The sequence below is a fragment of the Corvus kubaryi genome, unplaced genomic scaffold (genome assembly GCF_017639235.1).
Source record: "Corvus kubaryi isolate FWS band 111438036 unplaced genomic scaffold, C.kubaryi_AGA036_p1.0 37352, whole genome shotgun sequence".
NCBI lineage: Eukaryota > Metazoa > Chordata > Aves > Passeriformes > Corvidae > Corvus > Corvus kubaryi.
The window spans coordinates 3178723-3203257 of NW_024581114.1; the positions used below are offsets into that span (position 1 = coordinate 3178723).

Genomic DNA, 24535 nt, shown 5'->3' on the forward strand with positions numbered 1-24535 from the left:
GGTGCCGGAGCGGGGCCGGGCCGGGAGCGCGGGAGCCCCGCAGCCCCCGGGACCCCCCAGGTGAGCGCCGGGACGGGGACGGGGGGAGGCTGGGCCGGGGAGCGGGGCCCGGGCGGGGCCGGGGGCTCCGGGGTGCGCGGCCGGCGCTGCGGGGCCGCCTGCGGCAAATCCCGGCTCTGCTCGGGCGCCCTTAGCAAAGAGCGCTGCTCCTCGGGAAAAGCGCCTCTGCTTTGTGGAGATGGGGGCTCTGCGGAGCCGCTGACCTGCGGGGTGCGCGGTGGGAGCTGCTCGGGGGGTGCCCTTGGCGCCGTGTCCCCTGTGCTGGTGGCAGCGCTGGGATGGAGGGATGGATGGATGGATGGATGGCAGGCAGGCAGGCAGCGGGCTGGGTGTTTTGTCCAGTAACCACTCATCACCTGCCGGCCCACCCCACGGGGTGCTGGTGAGCTCTGGTGCTGCTGGTGAGCTCTGGTGTCTGCCTGGCCTTTAGGGTAGGTTTGGCACATGGCACCTTGTCGCCACAATTGTCACTCCCAGGCTTGAGGAGTGGCAACACCCGGTCATCCAGACCTTCCCTGGTGTAGGACTTGTGCTGCCTGGCTCAGTTGTTCACAGCCATGTGTGTTTCTGTTGTGGGTTAGCTTTGGATCATGTTTTTGGCAGGGCATGAGGGAGTCTTTTAAGAGCTCCCAGAAGAGAGTCTCAAACACGGTGCACTGTATGTGCCTGAGATGGGAACCTGAAAGTTGAATGTCATGATAGAGGTCATTAGAAATGCATGACTTATTTTTTGTTTTCATCAACAAGATGGACTCGGGTTTCTGGTATTGTGGAGCAATTGGGAACAGTTGAAAAAGCCTAATTTCAGCAACTTCTTTCGTTTTATCACAACTTCCTCCAACTCCCAGGTTCTGCCTGTGTTAGCAGTAATAGCAAGAGTGCAAGGATCTCACATCATTTTGCCAGCATTTAAGAGTTACAACATCCTTCATGAGTTACAGACTGTACTTGTGCATGTGAGAAAGCTGAAACACGGAGGAGTTCTTTGTTTGCTGTTGTGCAGCAAACAGTTGTCAGGTTTGGGAATGGAACTTTGCACAGTGTTGGTTTTCAAGCTCTTGCTTTAACCACTAAATGTATGGTTTCCCACTAGATAGTTCCTCAGGCAATACTGTGAACTTGCCTAAAAGCTGACTGGAAGTTTCCACCAGAGAAAGGTTCTCAGTCTCCCATCAGATGCTTTTGTCACTCTCTGGTGTCTCTCTGCCTCTCTCTCTGGTGATACTGTTTTACTCCCAGAATGAGGAATGGCTTTACATCTCTTTTTCTTGCTTTGCATGAACTCCTCTTTCCCTCCCTCTGGCTACTGCTTCTGGTGGGATCTAAGGTTCTACTGAGCTTGAATGATGGGAGATGGCTCTGATGCTTTCCTGGAGCTGGGAGCCCCAAAAACTGCAGCCTGGTTTTATCACCACATGTACATTCTGCTTTCCTATCTCTTCTCTTGCTGACAACCCCTTTGATCATCAGCCCTGCACGCAAACAAGGTTATCCCCAGTTCAGATCATATTAGTGTAGTTCTGCTTCCATTACTTTTCCCTGTGAGCCTGTTCTGTGGAAGTGTGTGTGTGTGTAAGGGGGGCATTGAACAATCTAAAAGCTCAAAATAGTCTTTATTTCATAATGGAAAGGGCCCAAGCCAAGGGATTCTTTAGCCCCAGTGGTTGTGTAAAGCTTGATCCTTGTAGTTTCCACATAGCTAGAACATTTCCATGGAAGGTGGGGAAATCCATGGTTCTCCAGTGACATCTTGATGCACAGAAGATGCTGATTTTTGTTAATTAAGTGCTGTTTTTTATCAGTGCCTCTGGTAGGGAAGAGGATGCTCTGTAGTGTCTCAGAGGCCTGAAGGGTTAGGTCTGGGCATTTTCATCCCTTGTCCAGGGAGAGTTCATGGTGCATGTACATCCATCCAATGGTTTGTGTAAGTAAAAGTCAGATTAATCAGGGGCTTAGAAATCTCTAAGAAAAGGCATTGTCAAAGCAACATAACTGTGTGTCTGGTATGTAGAGCTGGATGAACAATGAACTGCTGTTGAAAGAATGAGTGAATCAGTGCAGGCAACTGTGTGGCAGGATAGGAGAGATCAATGTACAGAATGGAAGCTGATAATAAGAAAACAACTTTATTTAATTTTTATATTTGGTAGAAGTCATATAATGGTAAACCAAGTAAAGGAAATTTAAACCCTAAAACTAGGGTTTGAGGAAGATAAAAAGCCAGGCTCTTGATTTTAGGAGTTGCTCAGTGCTTGAATGGTTCCCCACACCTTTCCAAGGGGTCCAGAGTGTTTTTCCTACCTAGTTCATGAGCTGAGTTTGACACATGTGCGTGTGTTGAGGGTGGAAGCACAGACAGCTCTGGTGCAGCTCGGGTTTGTACTGAAGGTGCAACCCTGCCCAGGAACTGAAGGAGAACAGTGATGGCCTAGTGGCACAGCTGGGACACTGATCCTGTTTTACAGAGGGACTCCTGGAAGTTGGAAAGGAAAGGAAGCACATCTGTTGGCACAAGAGCAAAGTCTGACCTGTTACTGCCGCTTACGCCAGTGGGAAGCAGCTCCAGCGTGGTTCTGCTGTGGGATGAAGTGACTGGCGCTGGGTGTGAGTCTCCAGCAAACCCTGCGAGGGGGCGGCCCCCTCCCTCCCTCTGTCCCAAACTCCCACGTGCAGGTGCAGTTTGGCACACTTACCTGCTGCAGGATATTTCCCAGTCTGTCTTGAAGGGCAATTTGTGTGTTAATTTTACTGTCAGTCAGCACTCAAGTGACTTGACTTGTCTGCAGCGTGGACTTGTTTCACCCTGTGATCCCAACCAAAAAATCAAGACCGAGCTTAAAACACTTTCAGAACACACTGAAGTGGCTGTGGAAGCTCCGAGCTGGTTCACGTCTGCCGAGTGTCCTGATTGTGTGGTAAAGCCATGTCAAACACGTGTGTACTTCAAAATTCCCGTGGTCTCCTCCCCCAGCCAAGCCCATGCCTGCAATGAAAGTGACTTCCTGCAGTCTCCCACGCAGCACATCACCTGTGAGCTCTGCACTGCTCATTTCCTATAAACTCGAGAGGTATTTTGGTAGTCCTGGGGTTTAGTAATTTTGCAATTTGTTTGTGGGTGTTTGGGCTTCCGTGTCTGTCTGATGCTGCAGCCTCACAGAGGTTTGGGGGACGCTGCTCCATGTGTCATCTTGCTGCTTTTATTTTTTTGTTGGTTTTTACCTTTTCCTCTCCAAAGCAGTTGCATGTTGTAAACACCAGAGCTGTGGTTGATAAACTTCATGAGAGGAAATTTGTGTTAGTAAGTTTTATGTCGGCTGCTGGCTTGTTAAATACTGCCTGGGTGGTTTCAGATGTGTCCACTGCGCTCTGACACTCTTCGTGAATTTACCTTTCCTCAGATTCCTCAGCTGTGTTCCCTCCTATTACTGATGTCATGCCTATATTCTCTGCATGGGATCCAGTAAAACTGAGGGTTTATTTCTGTCCTAGCGCCTGGACTCGTCCCGTGTGCACATCAGCTCTGCCTCTTTGGTAAAAATACACATTAATTACCTTCACACTAATTACTGCAAGGGGAAAACCCTAAGGAGGGGAGAGCAGCCTGTAGCTTTCCTGCAGAGTAAAGAATAATGAACTGAGGCAAAGGGCACAGGGGAAGTTGTGGACTTGCCTTCATCTAAAAAGTGGAATTTCGTCTCATGATTATTTTCCTCCACCACTTTTCCTGCCCAGTGATGAAGAGGTCTGGGCATTGTATGATAGGTTCATTGCATGTGTGACTCTAAGGAAGTGATTAGTGCCAATGGATTCATCTTTTCTGATTGCTCCCCAGGAAATTATTCCACACCTCAAAATTAATGGGGGATTATGGAGCAATTGTGGAGTCTTTGCTGCTTGTGCTGCTCTGAACCAGAGGCAGGAGTCAGTGTGGAATGGCTCCATGTGTGTTTCATTCCTAATTTCCTAATTTTACTTTCACCTTACAAAAATATTCCACAGAGCAGAAATACCTGTGACAAGGGGAGTAGACTTGAGTTCCCTGGGAACTGTGTGGAACAGCTTTGTGTTTGGACCCATGGAAATCCATCCTTGGGCGTGTTCTTGGTGCCTTGGGGCCTGTGTTGTGTGACAGTGGCGCTTCCCTTCCTCTGGCACGGTCTGAGAAGTCCAAGGCACCGCTTGCTGTGCAGAGTTTGTTTATCTGCAGCCTGAAAGCAGCAGCTGTGGTGGCCCCACAGCTCGGTGGGCACAGCCCGTGGGGAGCAGGCACAGCCCATGGGGAGCAGCAGCTCGTCCCACAGCTGGGCTCTCCCCTGTTCTGTGCCTGGCTGTGCCTCACATTGTCACAGCCAGCCCTGAGGTCCCCATCCAGCGTGCAGGAAAGGAAAGGAAGGAAAGTTCCCTTCCTCCTCTTGGGAAGAGGCAGCAGCGTGTACCTGCCTTGCTCCTGAAACCGGTGCTTGAGGGCTGTGGGAGGTGTGGCTGGCGGGAGGAAGAATTGTTATAGCAAGGTGTGGGTGGGGGAATGTGGAAGTATTCTAGCAAGAAGATGTTTTGGGGTGTGTTGCAGCAGGAAGGGTGAGACCCGGGAGTGTCTTACTGTAGAATGTGGGTAGCTGCAGCCCAGTGTTGATGAGGAGGGTTCTTCTGTGGGGGCCTGGGTACCTGCTGAGGTTGGTTCTGTGGGTTTACATCCCTGTAAAACACAAAATTCTGTCTCACCGTGGCTTGCCCTGGCTCTGAGGGATACACAAGTTGTACAGGAAACTAATTTGTCAAGTGTAGATTGATTAACTTGAACTTCAGGCTACCAGACCTACAAGTCTGAACCCTACCATGGTATGAGATTTCTAACACTAATGTGTCTGCCCACCAGAATGAGAGTCTGAGATTATGCTGAGGCTTTAAAAATGGACAATTATATTGGAGAATGTTGGGGTTTTTGTTTGAAGACTGCTGCAGTGAAAGACAAAGAGTATATCTCGAACAGCTCCAGTAGTGTAAACCCTGCCAAAAAGGAGTGATGCTGCATTCAGCTATTCATAAATGGTAAATGAACCAGAGAAAAGGGAATTGTAATTACTTACACACGTGGGGTCAAGATAGCGCAAACAAGGTTAGAGCCTGGAGAGCTCTGTTCAGTTTCCCAAGGCAAAGGGGAAGAGGGAAGTCAGGTGGTACAAAAGTACCCATCTATGCAGAGCTTGCCTCGTGTAAGAACTGCCACACTGCATCAGATCTGAGCTCCAACAAGTCGAGCATTCTGAATTTAGCAATAGGAAGGGGAGAGACTTGGTAAATGATGTATTAGAGGTGGTGAAAGTCCAGAATTATTCTTCCTTTGGTATATTCACTCCAGGTTCTGTTGGAAAAATCCTGCATCCTCTAAATCAGGGAGTTTGGAAAGACAAGGTGTTGAGCTTGAACTGACATTGTAGTGCTCATGGCTTAGAGAGGTACTTCATATTCTCTGGGATGTGGTGCCAGATAGAAATCCTCAGCAGAAGGAAGCAGCTCAGCCATTGCTGTGTCTGTCTCTGCTGGTCAGTAGAGTTGTAGTTTGCTGATTTAGGCTGAGGTGGCAGATACAGCAGAGACTTGCTGTTTTTATTGTTGATGAGCAGAAAACAAGGCCAGTTTGTTTTGCTTTATTCAAATTTGTAACCCCTGCCTCCTCCCCCTTGCTCCCCTCCCTGCTAAGGCCCGGGGGGGGTGGTTTGTGGTCTCTCTATCCGGTGGCTGGGTGATGCAGCCTGTGTGCTGAGGAAGCAGGACAGATAAAACATAGCTCATATTTCTGGGAATCCTGACCTCACTGCTGACAGGGAAGTGGTGTGTTCCCAGGACCTGGCAGATAAGATGCTGGGCTCCTTGTGCTGAAGCCCAGGGCTGGCTCATGAGGAGCTGCCAGCAGGACTTTGAAAGAAGCTGAGCGAAGTGCTGCTGATTCCCAAACCACAAAGTCTCTACACCCACAGCTGCAAAGCCGTATTTAAAGTTGTGAATGGGGAAATTTTGTGCTGGTTTCATGGGCTGAGGGTAAGGGATACAGACTTGCTCAGGGCACGTGCAGGGCTGGATTTGGAGCCGTGGCCGTGGAGCACCTTCCAGGCTGTTCCTCTGCTGACCTGGTGGAAAAATTCTGGTGAGAGGGAATTGAGGTGAGCTGGTTTCCCTGCTGAGGTGGTTGGAGAGAATTAGAGCCACTTCCCTGTCTCTCGCTGGGACCCAGTGCCAACAGTTCCAGAGTCTCCCAGCACGTGGGGACACCACACTCTGCCACTTGTCATCTGTGCAGGAAACTGGAGATTTTATTGCTGTAGTATTTTGCTTGTGGGCAAGTGGATGGAGACTTTGTTACAGGCCTTTTTGAGAAAGGAAATGTCTGACAGGCTTCTGGTGAATGCCTTTTGTTTCATCCTGTGTTTGAAAACAGCAGTTTGTACCTGATAGCGTTCAGCTCCTTGTTCTTGTCTTTGCATTCCTTGGGTGTACTGAAAATAAATTGCAGCACCCTGCCAAGGGATAGGCTGCAGATGGAATTAACAAACCTATTCTGATTGCCTCAGCCTTCAACTTCATTTTTCTGTACTTGTAGAGGGGGGATGTACAGCAGAGTATTATTTGTGTGTATAAAAATGCATGCATACTTGGAACCAGGAACAACTCTTTCTCCCTCTTGCAGACTGGAACTGAGCTCTGGAAAAACAAAGTGGAGCTTGGAGCATGTGGCCTGAGGATTGCCTTACACAGCCAGGGGTAGGAACTTACTGTTTGTCTTGGCTGCTTGGTCACAGATGAGCTATTGGGACAAGTGTCTCTGTTCTCCAGAGAAGATAATTCTCCTATTTCTTAGTCAAATGCAGATGTAGATGTTAATTCTGGCCTAGAAGAGATTAAGAGAGGGTTGCATTGAAATAGAAGCAAATGCTGTAGTTACATGTGGCTCAAAGGCACTGGAGTGGAATTTTTACTAAGGTCCATGTTTTCCTGAGCTATAAGGCCGTGCTGACCTTCCTTTCTTTGGGTTCTTTTGCACATTAATTTCCTACAGAGTCCAGCACAGAACTGAGCAAATAATGTGTAGTCAACATCAACAGATTGTTTTCCCTTTTCTTGCAGGTGGTAGCTAAGCAGTGAGCAGGATGCCCCCAGGCATTTACTGCCCTACGGAATTCTGGTCCAAGGGGGAAAACCAAAACATCCAGGTGGACTTTTTGCTGCCCACAGGCATATACTTAAACCTCTCTGTGCCCTGCAATGCCAGCCTGGGCACCATCAAGCAGGTAACAGCCTTGTACCAGCTGTTAGTGACAGGTCTGTGTTACAGCCAGAGGCCCATCTGCTCCAGAGTTTTGCCTCCAATAGCAGGCACTTAGGATGAGAGTGAAAAAAGGGGTGTGAAGTCATGTGAAAGTGCTATCTACAGGGAGAGAAGGATCTTTGGGAACCGGATAGTGTTGACAAGACTTGAGAAGCTCTTGGCTCCCGTCACAGATTTCTTGTTACTGGGGGCAAGTTACTTAACCCAATTTTGCTTCCAGTGTCAGTAATTGCTCTGTTTCACACGGCCAGAGGCAGCAGGTGCTTACTGTGAGATATTCAGGTGGGGGTTATTTAAATGCTCAGGTTGAGGGATTTACATTGCTTGAAACAAAAGGCAAGCATGAAGAAAGGAAGTCAGTTAAAGGCACCTGCAAATAAACCTACCCAGCCGTTCAGCACGAGCTGGAGCCACCAGACTTGGCTGAGGAGCAGCCTGGGATTGCAGGTCCAGGAGTGCTGTGAGGAGCTTGGGCTGTGCTCTGCCTTTGCTGTGTGCTCAGGGAGAGGTGGTGGGTGGCAGCAGCAGAGTGAGGGCAGGGGTGGCCGGGCGGCGCGGGAGGGTCACGGTGTGCGCTGCCCCGCAGGTGCTGTGGAAGCACGCGCAGTATGAGCCGCTGTTCCACATGCTCAGCGACCCCGAGGCCTACGTGTTCACCTGCATCAACCAGACGGCCGAGCAGCAGGAGCTGGAGGACGAGCAGCGCCGCCTCTGTGACATCCAGCCCTTCCTGCCCGTCCTGCGCCTCGTGGCTCGCGAGGGAGACAGGGTCAAGAAGGTCATCAACTCCCAGATCAGCCTGCTCATTGGGAAAGGTCAGTTCACTGGTCACGGCAGGCGTGCTGGCTGTGGGTGGAACGTGCTCCTGTCCCAAACAGCCTGGCTGCCTGTGGGACAGTGCTGGAGCCCTGCTTGTGCGCTGGGACGTCAGCAGGTTTGGTCTCCAGTGGATGCAGACAGGGAACACTATGTGTGCAGACCCAGGGAAGGTGATGCTTCCTGCTGGCAGAGCACTGGGGTGTTGAGTCAGTACAATTCTACATCATAAATAAGTGACTGCTGGTAGCTTGGCTGACTCTGCCTTTGGCCACATGTTAAACACGTGTTCAGGGAGTCTCGAGACTCTTTCACAGACGTTTGAGGAAAAGGCTTGTTTCCCCCAAAGGCTGCAGATGCTTATTTTGCCTTCCTCTCTTACTCTCCACTCAGGTTTGCACGAGTTTGACTCTGTGCAGGATCCAGAGGTGAGTGATTTCCGCACCAAAATGTGCCAGTTCTGCGAGGAGAAAGCAGCAAAGCGGCAGCAGCTCAGCTGGGCGGCGTGGATGGAGTACAACTTCCCCCTGCAGCTGGAGCCCATGGCCAAGGGCCTCGGGACTGGCTCTTTGCAAATCCCCACCAAGAACATTTTTGTCAACATCAAGTTCCAGTCTGGCGGGGTAAAGCACAAGGTTTTCTGTCACAGTGTTTGATGGTTTGTGCTTTTCCTTTGGAAGCCTCTGTGTGTTTGCAGACAGAATAATGTGTGCCTGGACAGTGTTTCCATGTGTTCAGTGTTCATTTTCATTCTCCAGATTCCTTTGCATGCAGTGATGGTTGGGAGGGAGACTGAGCCTCCAACTGAGGGAGCTGTTCTCCCTCCTGAACATGCACTGGGTGTGCTGGTTAGCTGGAAGCTGAGGTTGCTGCACGTACATGGGGTGGAAAGCTTTTTGGATTTGGGTAGGAAAGGAGCATAGAATCCAGTACTTGACTTTCCTTTGGAAGCTCAAGAGCCTGCCTCAGCTCGTGCTCAGCAAACAAAGCTTGCAGGCACTGGTCTGTGCTGCCCATGGGCCCTGTTCTTGCCTCGTACCCTCGGTTCGTGTTTTGCGTGTTGTGCCTGGGCATGGAGCAGGGTCACCCTCACAGGAGAAGGGCCTTCCAGAGCAGTGTGTTTGAGCACGGTGACCCTTACAGCCTCTGCCTGCTGGTGGAATGACAGTGGGAAGGTTTTTAGTGACTGGCAACCACGTGAACTGGTGATTCTGCTTAAACTGAAGTTCCTGATTTCCAGCCTCGTGCTTGCACTGCTGAAACTTGCTCCTGCCCAGTTTAGCAAACATCCCTAGTTATCATTGGCTAATGTGTGTGTGATTGCACCTTCCTATCCTGCTCCTCACTTCCAACAGCAGGAATGTTGTTCCCTGTCTGTGCCATTTCAGCCCTTTGCTGGTATCTGACAGTTTGCTGTGTTGTTGGGATTGCAGGAGAGCTTCACGTTCCAGATCTCCCCCTGGGAGTTCCCCATCACCTTGATGAGCTATGCTATTAAGAAACAGGCTACTGTGTTCCGCCACGAGACCGTGCAGAAGCCAGAGGACTACACCCTGCAGGTGAACGGGAAATGTGAATATCTCTATGGGAACTACCCCCTGTACCAGTTCCAGGTGAGCCTCGTGTCTTTATCAGTGAGTCTGTTCCCACATGGCCTTCCCTTGCTGGGGGTGTGGGCTGGGACATGTTGTCAAGGAGACAGTGCTGTTTACAGGAGTGCAGCACATCAGTGACAGGACCTGGATGCTGCTTAGGGCAAAGGGTATTTCCAGCAACCTAGAAAATCCCTATTTTTGGGGGGCCGGTGATCTAAGCCTGTCCCTGGGTGCTGAGTGCTGTGTAAATACATTTAGAGGCTGTGGTTCTGGAAGTATCTGCTTGCTTGTATGGTGAGCTGAGGGTTCTCCTCTTGAAAATTGGGCAAGCAATCCTGAGTCATGTGCTCCTCTGGCAGGGCAAACTGCTGCTGAGAGTGCTGAATCCTCCTCAGTGTTTTCCCTTAATGCAGCCATTTGAGTCCATTGATGAAATGCCAGCTATAAAAGGCACTTCATATTCTCAGTTCTGGCAACATGAGCCCAGCGAGTTGCAGGTTTATAAAGCAAGAGGAGATAATTGAGAACTGGAATTCGATTGTTGCTGGGTCCTTCCCTGACTCCCTGCACGGGTTCCTGCCTGGGCTGGTGCTGGTTGGCGCGGTGGCTGTGGCCAGGCCCGGGTGGCTCTGGCCGGGTGGCCCTGGCTGACCCTGTCCCCTCTCAGCACATCCGCAGCTGCCTGCAGCGGGGCCTGACCCCCCACCTGACCATGGTGCACTCCTCTGCCATCATTGCCATGAGGGACGAGCAGACCAACTGCATCGCCAGCCCCCCAAAGGCGGCCTCCAAGCCCCCTCCACTCCCCAAGAAAAAGGTAAAAGGGGACCCCTGGGGTCACCCTGGGGTCGTTTGTTGGTGGACATGCTGATCTTGGCTGGGAACAGCAAGTGGGTTCTCCCTGCCCTTCTCAGGACAGGTTCCTAGCTGGGGTCTAAGATGGGAATTCCCAGCCAGCCTTCCAGCCCCTCCACAGCTTCCCTGGTTGTCCCAGGCCTCTCACTCTTTTCTGTGGGAGCAAAAAGCATGGAATGGGAGATGAGTTCTGGTGCTGGCTTGAGAGGCCTTTGTTGCATCTATTTCTGATTAGAACCCTTTTGTCTTTCCAGCCGAACTATGGCTCTCTCTGGTCCTTAGAGCAGCCTTTCTACATCGAGCTGGTGCAAGGCAGCAAGGTCAATGCAGATGAGAGAATGAAGGTGGGTACTGGCTCACTCTGGGGGTTTGTACTTTGGCTTTCCCAGTCACATCCCTCTCGTTTGTGTGGGGAGGTCAGTGGTGGCTGACAGCATGATCTCACCTGCTCCTGTGGGGCTTCATTCAGGCTTTGGGCAGTTTCTGAACTGCAGCACAACAGGAATGGGGAGGGAAGTGGCCGGCCAGCAGCCCAGCATTAGAAAAGCTGCTGCACAGCAGACAGAGCTGCTGCCCTGAGGTAATGGCATTGTACAGTGCTGGGCAGGGAAGCTGAGCAGCAGAGCAGGGGAAACCCAGCTCTGAGGAGAGAGTGATGGGAGAGGTGGTGACTGGCAAAGGGAAGGCAGAAAGCAGGAGGCAGCAGAGCCCTGGGATATGCAGGGTGTTTGCCATGAAGGGGGAGCAGGAAAATGAGGAGAAGGGGAACAGCTGCTCTTTGGGAAAGGAAGGAAACTGGGCAAGAATGTGTTGCATTATTCAATATGCAAGTCTGCATGAAGTGAGAAGGTAACAATGCACCTACTGAAGCAGAGTAAAGAGAGAGAGAAAGGAACTGGATCTCAATGGATCAGGAAAGAGATGGGAGCAGGACACCCTGTTCAGGGGAGCGGCTGCCCTGTCCCATTCCTCTTCCAGTGATGTGTCTTCAGCGAACAAGGCAAGCCCCTGTGGATTCATGGTGTGCTCTTATTTTTCCTGCCCTCAGCTGGTGGTGCAGGCAGGTCTGTTCCATGGCAATGAGATGCTGTGCAAGACAGTGTCGAGCTCGGAGGTGAACGTGTGCTCGGAGCCGGTGTGGAAGCAGCGGCTGGACTTCGACATCAACATCTGTGACCTGCCCCGCATGGCCCGGCTCTGCTTCGCCCTCTATGCCGTCATCGAGAAGGCCAAGAAGGCTCGTTCCACCAAGAAGAAGTCCAAGAAAGCTGTAAGTGAAGCCAGCCTGGGGCTGAGCCAGGCAGGCCAGGGCTGCAGAGCACAGGACATGATTCTGAACCAAGTGCCCTTTGCTTTCAGAGAGCTTTATGTTAACAAAAGCTTACAGAGTAATGGCCAGTAACTTCTTCAACAGGAACAGGAAGCTGAGGAGTGGCTGCCTGTGAGAAAGGCTGTTTATATGTAATTTCTTCTCAAGAAAAACCATTAAGAAACATACCCAGCATCTGACTGGACCTAAAGAGGAATCACTTGTGTTGGTGTCCCTGTTTCACTGTTCCGCAACTTCCTTGTTTTGTAGTTGAGGTTAAACCACCACCTGTGTTGCATTTTCTTTCTAACAGGGTCTTTCCTGCAAATCCCCAGTGCAGCAAATTACCAGCCAGGGAAGGGGAATAAACTGAGGAATGTAAACACTGGTTATGGCAAAGCTTTAGACAACGTAAAGTGAAAGTGCAGATTCTTCAAGGTTACTGTTCAGGTGTTGCAAACTGAGCATAGAAAGTGTTAAATCACTTTGGAAGCTCTTGATTTGAGCATCTTAATCAGAGGTAGTGATATTTCTCACTTTCCTCAGCTCTATTCCATAACTTCTAGCCCATTAACGATTTAGTAACTAAAAGGAGATCCAAGTGCAGCCTGTAATTGAATTGCTGGTTTCCCAGAGCTGTAACTTAAGCCTCAAGCTCTTCGCATGTGAGACTTTTCTTTATGAGCAGCAAAGGCATTTGTTCCTCTGCAAATTATTGTTTCTGTGACCACAAAGACACTGTTCTCGTGCCTTAAGGAGAGGATTACTCATGCCATCTGTACTAGAGTGCAGAGGAATGAGGCACTGATGAGTGTGATAGAGAAGATTTCAGTTCTGCTCACTCCTCCTCACTGTTGGGAGGTTCACTGAGCGTTGTTGTGCTGACATCAGTGGAGTTCTCAGGGTTACTGTGCAGTCATGTCTGGGAGCAACAGCCAGCTCATGAATCCTGCTTGTGGGGACCAATTTCTGGGTTGAAGACTTCAGACTGGAAATATTTTGAGGCCAGGACCAGGATTAACAGTTTTATTGTTGGGTTTCTTTTTTATTTAAGAATAGCAGAACCCCAGCTCCTGCTGGAGGTTTTTGTTGGACAGAAGATCTGATTCATCCACAGGCTGGATGTTTGTGGTCACACTGGAATAGTTTTCTGTTTTGAAGCAGTCAGAAGGAAATCTTGCTGTTCTGATTGACAAAACACAACCAGTCTGTTTAGCTGAGTTGTTAAGAGGATCTTATTCATGTGTGTTCTGGTGCTGGGGAAAGGTGGATACATTCTGATGAACTTTTAGTATAAAATCACAACATTCACTAGAGCTGAGCACTGCAAAAGAATTTTTCCCCGTAGTGAGCTACAGCTCTGAGTGAAGAAGCCAGAAATCATTTCAAATGGTTGGTAAGGGCAGGTTACAGTCAGAATGCACTCTGATATTTCGTTTGTTTGTTTTGATTGTTAATTTTTTTCCTTACTCGGAGGTTAATTCCATATATGTTGTTTTTATGCAGACTGTCCAGAGCAGATAGGTGGGACTAAATCATTTACTACCACAAAATCAGGCATGTTTGCAGGCTGACTGGATGAGTCAGAGGGTTAATGTCACCCAGAGGGTTGGCTTTCAGTGTTTCTCTAAATCAAGCAGGAGATGTCTGTCTTCAGAATGCTGGATCCTTGTTTTTCTGGACCTTATCCACCAGAAATCTTGCCTTGTGTTTTGGCAGGCTTTCAGCTGTGGTTAGATGTCATTTACACTGTTAGAAAAGGTTATTGCTGGCAGTGGTGTTTTGTTTGGCTTTCCCCTGTGATCTGGAAGTTGATGTGTTAAATGGGATTTTACTGAAGGTACTTGGAGTAATCAAATCAGCTCCAAGGTTTGTGAGAGGCTGCTTGGAAGTGACTCATTTTGTCACATTAGAGGGAAATGGGGTCTCTGTTACCTCCACCAAGTGCCTGACCTGTGGGGTAAGGCTGCATTGTCTGGTATGCCCCAGTGGAACCAGATGTCTCACTGTGGTTCCTTCAAACGTGACACTGTTTGTGGCTGTGTCGGTGCAGAATTTCTGCCACGTAACCCCTTTTACACTCAGTTTCTGTGCTTGAGCCTTGGTGTGATCTGAGCTCTGAGTGCTGTTGTATGAGGTAAAGTGTTCCATTTGGGGAACCTGGAAAGCTTAGGTCACTCATGGAATGTGTGTCTGCTCTGGGGCTGGGAGCTGGGTGAGGGCAGGGGACAAGTTCTTTGTCTTGGCCATGTCCTGGTCACTTCACTTGTTGGAGTCTCCCTCCTCCAAAATGAGTCTGGGTTGGATTTGTGGGGTTTATTTTGGGGGTGTGGCAGGGGATTGGCAGCATAAAGTTTGATTTCTATAGATAGTGTTTATTATTGTACAAAGGAGCCAAGCCTTTTTTTCCTATTATGAGCTATTTCTAGCATCCTTTGTTTCGTTTTCCAAAGTCGTGCCTACTCCACGTTCCCTGTTTCAAAATTAAAGTTCTCCTTCCCCTCAAACTGTGAAATATATGAAGTATGTCACAGCTTCCTAAAATACTGAGTGTACAGTAGTAAGGCCTTATTGGAAACTTAGAGATTCTTCAGCTATGCCAAATATCAGGTGGTGAAGTTTTAGGCACATTTGTGGGGAGTGTTTGGTACCATTTAGCACTACACAAAAGACCCCAGGTTTTGGCAAATGCCCGATGCCATCTTGTACTCTTAATTTAGAGAGCTCAGCAGGTCAGCAGACAGGATGTCCCTTTGCAAGGGGATCTCTCTCGTTAGTCCTTCTGTTCCCCTGCTCCAGCTGGGCAGGTGCAGCCCCCCACGAGCGCTGTCTTCCCGCAGGACTGTCCCATCGCCTGGGTCAATGTGATGCTCTTCGACTACAAGGACCAGCTGAAAACGGGGGAGTGCTGCCTGCACATGTGGTCCTCCTTCCCAGGTATGGCAGGAGAGGGAGCTGCTGTCCTTTGGCATCCTTAGTCTGCACCAGGAAGTGGAGTGGTCACTGCTCTGTCCTGTGATGGCAGCTGGAGCCCTGCCAAGACAGGGCTTTGTTGAGATGGCTTTGCACATGTGACCTGAGAGGTGGCCACTCACCTAAGGATGTCACATGCCCCTCACTGGGGAGAACTCAGGAAGGTGAAGTGCTTGTGGCCAGGCAGTGCCCAGGGACGGTCTCTGCTCTGCTTTCTGCACCAAAGCTTCGCAAGATTTGGGCTCATGGGTTTTATGTACTTTGTTTTTCAGATGAGAAAGGGGAACTTCTGAACCCCATGGGCACAGTGCAGTGCAACCCCAACACTGAGAGTGCAGCAGCCTTGGTCATCTGCTTCCCCAGCGTGGCAGCACATCCTGTGTATTACCCGTCCTTTGAGCAGGTGGGGCACAGGGACACTTTTCTGGGAGGCACAGGAATTCCCTCACTGTCCCTTCCAGTAGGGAAGCTCTGGGGCAGCCATTGACAGGGACTGGCTGCAAGCAAACTTGATGAATAGATATTGTTGGACCTTTGAGTGAAAACTTTTCCAAGCTGTGAATTACTGAGGTAAAGCTGCTCTCATAGATGAGCACTTGTTTAAAAAATGGGTTTAACTGAGCTGCCTTCAAACTGCATTAGGCTCTGTAGGAAGGAAGAGGAATAAAGGGGAAATGAGTGAAAGTAGGCAGCTCCCTCCCTTTCAGCAGAGTGGTAACATGCCGTGTGGGGTGGAGATTTTCCATCTGTCACTGCAACTGGCCGGACAAGTGGAAGAAGAAATGTGCCTGTTACAGGGAAGAAAGGGGATCTGCTCTGCCAGAGACATGTCTGTGCTCCCCACGAGGCAGGGGTGGCTCAGAGGCTGGAACAGGCTGTGCCAGGGAGAAGGGGGAGCCCAAGCAGAGGTGGCAAGTGGCTGATCTCCAATGCAGTACAAATGCCTGAAGTGATGGTGAGCTGCAATTACAGAGGAACTGAGGAGCCTTTCTCAGACTCTTTGTTTGTGTCCCAGCTGCTGGAGTTGGGGAGGAATGGAGAACAACCCCGAGCTGCACCAGAAGATTCTGAGGAGGTGAGTCTTCTGGCATCCGTTTTCAGCTGCCTGCAAGCCTGGTTTCATGGACCAAGTTGTTTCCACCTTATGCCCCACCCCCAGCATTTTTCACCAAACTGGGTCATGTCCCAGTCCTGCAGGGTCTCCCTGAGCTGAGCAAGTCCTGTGGTTGGGACTGAGCCCTGTGTCTGCTCTTTCCTGTGCTTGCTGTGAGCAGAAGTTGCAGCTGAAGGAGATCCTGGAGCGGAGGAGCCACACGGAGCTGTATGAGCACGAGAAGGACCTGGTATGGAAGATGAGATACGACATCCGTGACCAGTACCCACAGGCTCTGGCCAAGCTGCTCATCATCACCAAATGGAACAAGCATGAGGATGTTGCCCAGGTGAGGATGTTGGGGCTGGCAGCCAGGGCTCCCTTTCTGATCCATCTTTCAGTGTCCACATTCCTGTGCTGTGTTTGGGAGCCCAGCTGAGCAGGGGATGTTTCACAGTTTTCTCAGGGAAGTTCCCAGCTGGTACCAGCTGAGGTCTCATTCTTCTGGGCTCTGTTTGGCTCTGTGGGCTGTCCCAGATTCATTACTGGCCAGCAAGGTCTTGTTTATCCCTTCAAGAAACTGGAGGCAAAAAAAAAAATCTGTTTAATTAATGGGAAAAAAGAGATCTGGATTGAATATTCTTAAATGGTAGTGAGAGATCAGCACAAGCCACCTCAAGGGATCAGTTTTTGACCTGGTATCTGCAAACTTGCTGTGAGGCATCTATAAATAGTGACCCCCTCATAAGGAGCTGCTCTTTCATCAGTAGAACTTCAGATTCACATCCATTGTCATAAAAACCTTGTTCCTTCTTTCTGCTATTTTCTTTTTGGTCATTCCAGATGATTTCCCTGCTTCAGACCTGGCCAGAGTTGCCTGTCCTGAATGCCTTGGAGCTGCTGGATTTCAGCTTTCCTGACCGTTATGTTGGTTCCTTTGCTATCAACTCCCTGAAGAAGCTGACGTAAGTGTTGGCCCCGGGGAGAGGCAGCGCCCTTTCTATTTCTGCTCAGGGCTGTGAACAAGAGTGACAGCCTTGTCTTTACAAAGGGCTGTTACAAGTACACTTGTGGCACTGAAGATAAGGTTGTCTTTCATGTTTCCTTTCTGTCCCCAGGGATGATGATGTGTTCCAGTACCTGCTGCAGCTTGTCCAGGTGCTCAAGTATGAATCCTACTTAGACTGTGAATTAACCAAGTTCCTGCTGGAAAGGGCATTATCCAACCGCAAGATTGGCCACTTCCTCTTCTGGCACCTGAGGTGAAGAGCAAATGTTTTAGGCTTTTTCTCAGTAATCAAGTGAAACCAGCATTTACTGGGTCCTTCATTGCTCTGTGAAGTGGGAACTGCTGCTTTTTACCTTGGGTGACTCAGTAAGAATTATTCCAGGATGACACAGTATAGTTTTTTTGTTCATTTATTTTTGTCTTTTGTCATTGTAGTGGTGGTGTTTGGGTTAGGTTCTGTTTTTAGAATTTATATATATTTGTGAATATATACACACATGCATGTGAGCTGGAATTTGCTTTGGGTTTCCATGGCCCTGTGCCAGCTCTGAGCCATAAGCTCTGAACTGTTCTTGCTCCCCAAGTGATGTTCTCAAAGGAGGAGTTGGTGACTGAGTCACCCAGAAAGATGTCTCATCACCTCAAGCAATGGTTTTCCTCCATCACCTTCTGGGCTGGGGATATTTATTTTCCTTCCCCATTACAAAGAATCTAAACAGCAGCCAAATATTCTGGTGTGTCCCCCCCTCCTGGTGCTGGTGTGAATGGGAGCATGAGTCACTCCCTGCAGTGAGTCAGCACTGCTTTAACCTCCCTCCTTCCCTGCCTCCCTCCCCAGGTCAGAAATGCACGTTCCTGCCGTTTCCCTGAGGTTTGGCCTGATCCTGGAAGCGTACTGCCGGGGCAGCACCCACCACATGAAGGTGCTGATGAAGCAGGTACAAATTGCTTTGGGCCAGAAGGTTGCCTTCCCTCTTGCTTGGGGCTGGTTCTCAGCTGTTGGCTTTCCCAAATTAATGTCACCAGTAATAAATACAAGAAAAGCCTCGTAAGGGCTGTGTCCTGGAGATCCCCAGCACGTGTGGCCTTGCTCGTCCTTTACTCACCCACACGGGCTGCAGTCTGTGTCTAGAATGCTTTGAAATGGTCAGAGCACTGCTGTTGTGAGGTCAGTTGGGTGAGGTGCTGTTCGCTGGGAGCTGATCGCAGTTGGCTGATTCAGAGCAGGGGACTCCCTTTCAGTTGCTGTGTGCAGGTACTCCTGGCAGTTTCCCACTCTCAAACCTCTCTTACCTGTCAAGGGTCACTGTACCAAATTCAGAAGTGACAGACTCATCTCTAGACAAAGTTGTAGCCAAGCTGTGCCCATGAGCCAGTGCTGGTTCTTTTCAAGACTGAGCAGCACTTTTGCACAACCAGAACTCCCCAGAAGCACTGAAGGACAGGCTGGGCTCTAGGTCTCATCCTCACTTTTCTAGCCAGTGCACCTCACTTCTTCCTTTGGTGCATGATAATGTGCTTTATTCCTGCTGCAGTCATTACCTTGCAATGCATTTGTACCCAGCAGAGTATCCACAATTAATTATGGATCTTCCTCAAGCAGATATTACTAAATTTGTTTTGTTGCAGTATATGAAATTGCTACAAATTGAAGAGAAAGTAAGAGATGGAATCAAGGTTTACATTTCACAGAAAATTTTAATGTTTTTTAAACTTTCTCCAGGAATTTCCTATTTGTTAACCCTGTTTCATCCCTCCCTTTTTTCAGGGAGAAGCACTCAACAAGATGAAAGCTCTGAATGACTTTGTGAAAGTGAGTTCTCAGAAGGCCACCAAGCCTCAAACCAAGGAGATGATGCACATGTGCATGAAGCAGGAAACCTACAGGGAAGCCCTTTCCCACCTCCAGTCCCCCCTGAACCCCAACATTATCCTCGCTGAAGTTTGGTAAGGAAGAGATCTGCACTTCTGAATTTGTGCCAAAGGCTTTGTTTCACTCTGGAGCCAGGCTTTGGGTTATTCCAAGGTTCTTTCCTCGTGGAAGTCCCAAGTCCATCAGTCGTTGCTGTAGGACTGGCAGCTTGGATGACTGATATTTTAATAGATGGAAACCGATGGTAATATTTTTATTTCCTCTAGTGTGGATCAGTGCACCTTCATGGACTCCAAAATGAAACCATTGTGGATTGTGTTTAATAATGAAGAGACAAGTGGAGGTGGAGTGGGTATCATTTTTAAAAATGGAGATGGTAAGTCTTCATTATGCCTGTGCAAATGTATCTTTTAGTCTCAAGTATTTACTGTAGTGGGAAGGCCTAAATATGGACCATTAAGATGTTGTGTAAATGAGGACCTTTAATGTTTTTGGGTGAGTTTTTTGGCAGTAATCTGAAGACATAATAAACTCCCCTCTATATTTCACCTGCTTCCCTCTTTCATTAAGATTTTAGTGCAGTGGTAACTGGATACCCTTGGACAACAAAACCAACCTGATGTGGGGTGTGAAAGAGCTCTGCAGGGTTGGGGTGGCTGCTGCTCACTGTTGTGCCCAGAAGGGGATTTCTGAAGTGCCACACTGACTGCCATGGGCAGAGCTTTGGCCAAGTCAAGTAGCCTAAACCGCTGCCAGTAAAAATCCTGTGTGAGCTGAGGCTCTGATGTGTGGTTTTACGTTGTTACTGCCCCAGCAAACACTGCTCACTGCTGGTCTTCTTTCCTGGCTCAACCAGCACGTGACAAACGTGGCAAAGGCTGCAGGCGCAGAGCAGGGGGGCTTTGGGAGGTACTTATGACCCTTTTTCCTCTGTAATGCTGCCCAGATCTGCGCCAGGACATGCTGACTCTGCAGATGATCCAGTTGATGGACATCCTGTGGAAGCAGGAGGGCCTGGACCTGAGGTGAGCAGTGTACACACAGTTGTCCTCCTGCACTGATAGATCAGGGGTGGTGAGGCTGTTTTCTCTGCAAGCTCCGAGGTCTGTCTGGTGTTCTGGGAGCATCTGGGCAGGTTCTGTGGGGCTGGGGAATAGAACTGTAGAGGAGAAAGGGAGGAGACAGGCCAGGCAAGGGAAAGCTTAAAAGTCAACACCACCCACTTGTGGGCAGGATTTCAGTGGAAGGGTTTCTTTCATCTCTGCAGGATGACCCCTTATGGCTGCCTCTCCACAGGAGACAAGACGGGGCTGATTGAGGTGGTCATGCATTCGGACACCATCGCCAACATCCAGCTCAACAAAAGCAACATGGTGGCCACGGCCGCCTTCAACAAGGATGCGCTGCTCAACTGGCTCAAATCCAAGAACCCGGGGTGAGTGGGCGCAGCTTTCCCTCCCTGCTTCCTGCCTTGCTCCTTTTCCCTCAGCTGTGCACAGCTCCAGGCTCTGGCTGCTCCCTCATGTGGATCCATGTGAGCCTTGAGCAGAAACAGAGGCCTCTGGGTTACTGTTTGCAAGCTTTGTTTGATCTCTGATAGCCTAAGGCAGCTCTGACCATGGGCTGGACTCAAACCTTGATCCAGAGATACAGGGCCAGCACAGGGCCAGCTGGAAGAAGGGCAGCAGGAGTAATGCCAGAACTGGGAGGTGAAAAAGGAAGCAGCTGTGTGGCTTGGGGGGTTACTGGAGAGGAGGAGAGCAGCAAAGCATCAGTGCTGTTCTGGCACAGCAGGGCCCTAACAGGAATCACTCCAGGAGTCCTGTGTGTCCTTTGGATCCCTGGATATATAGAAATGAGTTAATTTAGTTGAGACTAAGTCAATTCCATTGAGATTGTGGCCACAACCTTATTCAGATCCCTTCAGCTACAGTCAGTTAGTGCAGCTCGTTTTTGTAAAGCAGGGGTGGGAGTCCTGCCTCCAGAGAGCACTACAGGAATCCAAATGAGCTTTCCTCCCTTCTCCTGCAGCTGAAAACAGCTTTCCCCGTGGGGCAGTACTGGAGTCCAAAGTGAAATTATCTTTCACTCTCTTTCTTGCCATCTCTAGAGATGCCTTGGACCAAGCCATCGAGGAGTTCACCCTGTCCTGCGCCGGGTACTGCGTGGCCACCTACGTGCTGGGCATTGGCGACCGGCACAGCGACAACATCATGGTCCGGGAGACAGGGCAGGTAATCTGGGATTACCTGAGCAAAGGAATATTGTCTCTTCCCAAAGGAGGGCCATGGGCAAGGTCATTTTTCTCTCTCCCAAAACCCTATGGTCGTGATCTGCTGAATACAGTAACTGGGAAGTAACTCAACACCAATCAGCTAAAACAGGTAATATTCCAAAAATATTTTTTCTTATTTTCAGCTGTTCCATATTGATTTTGGTCACTTTTTGGGAAACTTCAAGACTAAATTTGGTATTAATAGAGAACGAGTTCCTTTCATCTTAACCTACGACTTTGTGCATGTCATCCAGCAAGGAAAAACTAACAACAATGAGAAGTTTGAAAGGTAAGTGCTGGGAGTTAAACTTCAGCTTTTTAAGCTCTAAATTTTTAGTATTTATTTCCACCAATATGCAACCTCTAGCTGCCTGTACACATGAAAGTAAATAAATTAACTGGAGAGAGTATAGAGCTTTGCTTTACAAAATGGTTGAGTTTGCAGCCTTCATTCCTTCACCTCATCTACTCCTGCACAGGTTCAGGGGTTACTGTGAAAGAGCCTACATGATCCTGCGGCGCCACGGGCTCCTCTTCCTGCACCTCTTTGCACTGATGAAAGCTGCTGGGCTGCCAGAGCTCAGCTGCTCCAAAGACATCCAGTACCTAAAGGTAAGAGGCAGAGCCCAGGTAAGGAGTTAAAACTGAACACCTGATCTTGTGGCTGGGTGAGGAGAAGGAGTTCGGTGTGCAAGGACAGATTCTTAGAAGCAGATGAGCTCCAGGACTCACTGTTGTGAGTGGATGCCCAGGGTCCGTGTGCAGGACATCAGAAATGCCAGGTCCTGGTCCTCGGAAATCCCTTCAGGTTCTTCACCATGAAGGCAGCAGGTGCCAGCTTGCAGGGAAGGAGACCCAGCTCTGGGCTCTAATTTCCTAGTTTGCCTCCTGAGTTACAACCACCCATCCCTGGCAGCTGCCGAACACTCTGTACAAGAGCAATACAGAACCTGCTCTTCCCCTGCACCAACATAAGCTGAGGGTCCAAGTGTTTATCAGAGAAAAAAACCCCTGCAACTACAGGAACAATTAAAAACAATTGATGGCAACTCCATTCCTCCTTTCAATGGAGTAATTTCTTATAAATAAACATCTTACTGGTTGAACAGTGAATTGTTCAGTTGTGCACTGATTTATGCCTCTTGCCTACAGGACTCCCTGGCCCTTGGGAAAACTGATGAGGAGGCACTGAAGCACTTCAGACTGAAGTTTAATGAAGCCCTGCGAGAGAGCTGGAAAACCAAAGTGAACTGGCTGGCACACAACGTATCCAAAGACAACAGGCAGTAGAGCAGGAGCCTGCACCTGCTCAGGAGAATGTAACAGCCCCGAGTCCAGCACTGACTGCCAGGTTCCCAAAGACAGAAGAATGGTCATGCTGAAGATCCCCCACCTCGTTCCCAGAGATCAGACATTGCTGCATGATTGAAAAACTGTTGGCCTGTCCTCAGCCACACCACGGTGGCTGCCATAGATCTTTGGGGGACAAGGGAGAGACTTGAGGCAATAAAACTCCTGTGTACAGTAAAGGTAGGTAGAGGTACTGCACCCTTAAGAACTCCTTAAGCTTCAAGTACATCTTTCAATGGAAGAGTTGAGGCAGTTGTAACATCCCTCCAGTGTGCTAATGTCTGTATTTCTATTTTCTTGGAAATTTAGCTGAACAGAGATTCCCCTATGCCTGTAGCCCATCTTCTAGGTCACCACTGTTACAGCTTAGAGGCATTAACTTCAGCATGTGGTCACTCTTCCTGCCCTGTGTCAGTGTCCACCAAGGTGGGTCAGCACACAGCACACTGAAGCTGACTTGGACAAATGGTTTTACTCTGCCTTGAGACAGGATAAGGACATCCCAGCTGTCATATTGCTTTCTGTCTGCTCCAGAGGCCAAAGTGTTCTGAAACTGAGCTGGAACTCGGCTATTGCTGTCTAGAACTGATGGCACAAGAGCAGCTTTGGAGTGGCCACTGGATCAGGTACTTACTTTGCTTTCCCAAGTTAGGCTTTAGTTGACTCTCAAATAATTCCTGCATTTCTGCATTTATTTTGGTTTCAAAACCTGAAAACGCTAAGATTGCATTTTCAAATTAAAGTAAAGTACTTACTGCTTCTTTTTGTAAAAGATGTTACGCTGTGAGGTCTGTTCTGGTTTGGATCTATCCATACAAACCCTCTTGCCTCTCAAGCACCTGTTGGTAGAAGCAGCAGTTCTGGCATGGAAGACACCTCATTTTGATTTACTCTAACCCTGGGAGAGCCCCTTTCCTACACTTCCAGATGATACTGTGACTGAAGCACTCAGGCTCTAACAGCTGCTTTGGTACTAGAGAGAAATACTGCAGGATTTAGAGCTCTATGCAGGCTGATCAGTGAGAAACAGTCCTGTGTGTCTGCTCCATTTTAGAGAGTAAATATTGCTATTTCCTTGCTTATTAAACTAATTTACAGAGCAGAAAGTATGCAAAAAAAAAATCTTGGGCCCTGTGCAAGGTGAGATGCACTGAAACTACACCCCTGATCAGGTTCTTGTGGAAGGGAAGACACTACAATTCCAGAGCTGGAAAAGCAATTCTCTTGCAGTGCCAGAGCCTGGTGTTCAGGATGCTGCAGCAGTGGGACCCTGCTCTCCTCAGTCCCTCCCAGGTCTCACAGCAGAAATGTCAGGCCCTCAACAGCTTTTACAGCAGTGGCTCCTGTCCTGTCCCTCACTTTGAGAAGTGCAATAAATAACACAAAGGTGTATCAGTGGCAAGAACTGAGCACAGTTTTACAGAGGTTACTTAGTCTGGAAACCTGACTTACCTACAAGCAGTAAAAATTCAGTGAGTCATCCTGTGGACCTTCTTCCTTGTACACCCTGGGAGAGCATCTTGGATAAATCTGACAGCTCTGTTGACTCCAAATTCACAAAGCAGCAGCTCACCTGATGGTTTTCAGTAAGCTGAATTGTACTAAAGATTGAAACTTAAATAATTTTCAAAAATATTCCATCTCATTACAAGTGGCTTCTCATTTTTATAAATATGCTCAGAATGATAGACCTATTTCTATTTATTTAGAGATGTTTCTGTCATTTTTTTTTTAACTCTGTACAAACTGATTGTGCTTATTCTGTTGCCTTGAAAAAAGAAGTATTTTTTTAAGCCAAATTGTGGTTCTGCAAGAAGAGAATGTTTACATGTTTAGCTGTTCAGTTGCTTTAGGTACATGTTTTGTAAATAAAAAATATTGACAAGTTGTACACAAATGCTGCAAAGTCCTTCTGTGCTTGAGAGCAATGACCACAAAACTCTCCTACTCCCCCAGCAGAGGCAAATTAACACCGTTTATATAACTGGATTCTGCTTTGTTCC

The 24535-nt window shown here is 48.9% G+C and overlaps 1 protein-coding gene across 6 annotated transcripts; it reads left to right on the forward strand.

Moving 5' to 3' along the window:
- The first annotated feature begins 17 nt into the window (after window positions 1-17).
- PIK3CD (phosphatidylinositol-4,5-bisphosphate 3-kinase catalytic subunit delta) lies at window positions 18-24423 on the forward strand. Of its 6 annotated transcripts, XM_042032176.1 has the most exons (25): window positions 18-60; window positions 2526-3128; window positions 6746-6819; window positions 7183-7346; window positions 7971-8199; window positions 8594-8823; window positions 9634-9813; window positions 10463-10612; window positions 10905-10994; window positions 11699-11920; window positions 14800-14896; window positions 15205-15335; window positions 15948-16007; window positions 16207-16374; window positions 16869-16990; window positions 17144-17287; window positions 17873-17972; window positions 18803-18981; window positions 19174-19283; window positions 19854-19932; window positions 20175-20342; window positions 21018-21141; window positions 21326-21471; window positions 21662-21794; window positions 22335-24423. In XM_042032176.1, the coding sequence occupies exons 4-25, from the start codon at window positions 7206-7208 to the stop codon at window positions 22470-22472; spliced, it is 3141 nt and encodes a 1046-aa protein (XP_041888110.1). In that variant the 5' UTR covers window positions 18-60; window positions 2526-3128; window positions 6746-6819; window positions 7183-7205; the 3' UTR covers window positions 22473-24423. The 6 variants fall into 6 exon arrangements, with proteins under 6 accessions (XP_041888110.1, XP_041888112.1, XP_041888109.1 ...); XM_042032178.1 differs by lacking the exon at window positions 2526-3128; XM_042032175.1 differs by lacking the exon at window positions 18-60 and having other exon boundaries at window positions 183-3128.
- Window positions 24424-24535: the final 112 nt, after the last annotated feature.

Excerpts from the sequence above, each read along its gene's own strand:
- PIK3CD (XM_042032176.1), top strand. The coding sequence starts at position 7,206 with ATGCCCCCAGGCATTTACTGCCCTACGGAATTCTGGTCCAAGGGGGAA. Across the intron at positions 15,336-15,947 it reads ATTACCCGTCCTTTGAGCAG|CTGCTGGAGTTGGGGAGGAA; the intron begins GTGGGGCACAGG and ends TTTGTGTCCCAG. Across the intron at positions 17,973-18,802 it reads TGAAGGTGCTGATGAAGCAG|GGAGAAGCACTCAACAAGAT; the intron begins GTACAAATTGCT and ends CCCTTTTTTCAG.